Source organism: Lathyrus oleraceus, chromosome 3 (assembly GCF_024323335.1).
Source record: "Lathyrus oleraceus cultivar Zhongwan6 chromosome 3, CAAS_Psat_ZW6_1.0, whole genome shotgun sequence".
Classification (NCBI taxonomy): Eukaryota; Viridiplantae; Streptophyta; class Magnoliopsida; order Fabales; family Fabaceae; genus Lathyrus; species Lathyrus oleraceus.
This window is the reverse complement of record NC_066581.1, coordinates 100,208,034-100,210,270: the sequence shown is the minus strand read 5'-3', so window position 1 is coordinate 100,210,270 and position 2,237 is coordinate 100,208,034. Positions and strand designations below refer to the sequence as shown.

General features: G+C 39.6%; 1 protein-coding gene across 1 annotated transcript; it reads right to left on the bottom strand.

Moving 5' to 3' along the window:
* Positions 1-238: 238 nt before the first annotated feature.
* LOC127125611 (probable F-box protein At2g36090) lies at positions 239-1,781 on the bottom strand. The gene has a single exon (XM_051054388.1). The coding sequence runs from the start codon at positions 1,592-1,594 to the stop codon at positions 599-601; it is 996 nt and encodes a 331-aa protein (XP_050910345.1). The 5' UTR covers positions 1,595-1,781; the 3' UTR covers positions 239-598.
* Positions 1,782-2,237: the final 456 nt, after the last annotated feature.

Genomic DNA, 2,237 nt, shown 5'->3' with positions numbered 1-2,237 from the left:
CATACTATTGTCATGCTTAAATGTGGTCCCCTAGTTCACATTTGCACATCAAGCGACCAAAAAAAACATCTACCATCAATCACTAAAGTCATTTGGACTTGAATGTTGTACAAGTGCAATAGTGATGAAGTTATAGAGATCCAAACATCAACAATTTACATCATATAGGTTGTGAGGTTGCTGGTATGGTTTGGTCATGTGGGTGGGAGCAGAAACATGATAAGATATATAATAGATGTAAATCACCCTTAAATGGAGCACATTAATTTATGATTATGAGTGACAAAGACAGATTTATTTGGAAACGTGAAAACCAAACATAAGTATGTAAAATCTACAAGTTGCATTGAATACAATTTTCATGTATAAAGCCATACCACGATCATGGATTCATGGTAGGATTAAACACTTCTCTATCATAAGTCATTACTTAGTACTACTTACATTTACATAACTTTCCTTTCCTTCAATTTCAATTATCGTAAGATGTAACTAAACATCAACATTTGTTTGACACTGTAACTAACATCAAATTGTTCCCTGTTTCTTATATGTTTGTATCTGAAATGAAACTCAAATATAATATAACATAATGAAATCAAGAGAGAAAGAGAGTGGAAAAAGCCGCAACAGACAAAGCAGCGAGTGCAACACAGAGAATATCCAATTTTCTCTCTCTTCTCAATTTTCTCTCTTTCCTTTCCATTTTCTTCTTCACAAATTCCACGTACCTTTCCTTTCCTTCCTTTCCGTTCCTCAATCTTTTCCTTCCACTTTCCAATGCTCTTTGCAAAATCCCCAAACTATCCCTCCCATTCAACTGATTCCCATCCATATCCTCAATCTGAAAACAAGTTTCCCTCACCTGCATTTCCTTCCCCAACGTCACCAATAAACTACACAGCGTCGCTTCTTTCGCTGATCCCTTCTCTCCGCCGTGTAACACCGTCGCAAATCTCACTTGCACGTCGCCGGTTAGCCAGTGACGGTTCACCGACACCGGCTTCCCACTCGACACGTTCACCGCACGCTTCCCCCTCGGATCAATCACAATCCAACTCAAACTCAATTCATCTTCTAAATTCTTACACGCTTCATCGTCTCTCGGATAATCCATACTCGTCTCAACCGAATCCTTCGGGTCGAGAATATCAATCCGAAACGGAGAACACCGAAACCACCCCGACTCGGTTTCAGTCTCCACCAATCTAGATAAAACAAGCTTTTTCCGGTGGAATAAGTCAACGGCGGATAGAATTTCTGGCGTGGCTTCAAGATTGGCGCGGTGGCGGTTGGAGGCGGGAGCGGTTACGGTTGAGAAAGAATCGGAGAAGAAAGAGCGAGAGCTGTTAGGGAAAGTGGAGATTACGTTGCGGACACGTGGCGTGTTGGTGGAAGGCCACGTGGAGGTGCAAATATTGGACCATAAATGCTCGTAAGATGAGAGGGAGTTAAGCTGAGAGCACGTGCTGGCTGTGGAAGCGAGTGAGGGACCGTCGAGGCACGTGAGGATGTGGGTTTGAATAATATCGGGATGCACGGCGGAGATTGTAGCGGCGCCACCGTCTTCAGTTTTGCTGAGATTGCAAACCATAGTGTTGTAGTTTTAGAAGCTAGTCATATAACAAGTTTCATTAATTGGGTTGTGCTTTGTGTGTGAAAATATATATACACACAAAATGTAAAGCGGTGGGTGCTAGGTATGGAATACAATTTTTATTTTGAGTAGGTTATTCAAATTTTACATATATAATATATAATAGTAAGATTCTGTGTTAATCAAAAAATAGAAATTTGATAGTGTAAAATTGGATATAGTAAATGGAAGTGGAGTGGAACGCCAATTGATTCTGTGTTAATTACGAGACTATCCTTTTAGCACCGTTGACTTGATTGTTAAATACGGTTCACGGTGCCCCTTGCTGTCAGTGTTTATATTATTCGATGGTAGCAGAGCTCGCACGGCTCGTTTGAAACATGGAGTATTTTTTACTAAGAATAAAAATATTGACGTAATAATCACGATACGTATATATCTTACACGTTTTCTAGAATATTTGTGGGTACTTTAATATATTGATTTTTGTTGAAAAAGATTGACCGAAAGAAAATTTATGTCAAAAACTTGACATACTTATACAACCAACATTTTATGATTACCAAGCTCGAAGTAGCCGCCACCGACAAAAGGTTGATACAAGATGAACATGAATGCATCGTGCTATTACTTAGTGATC

Bases quoted from the DNA above. Each gene is read 5' to 3' on its own strand.
- LOC127125611 (XM_051054388.1), bottom strand. From the start codon at position 1,594: ATGGTTTGCAATCTCAGCAAAACTGAAGACGGTGGCGCCGCTACAATC.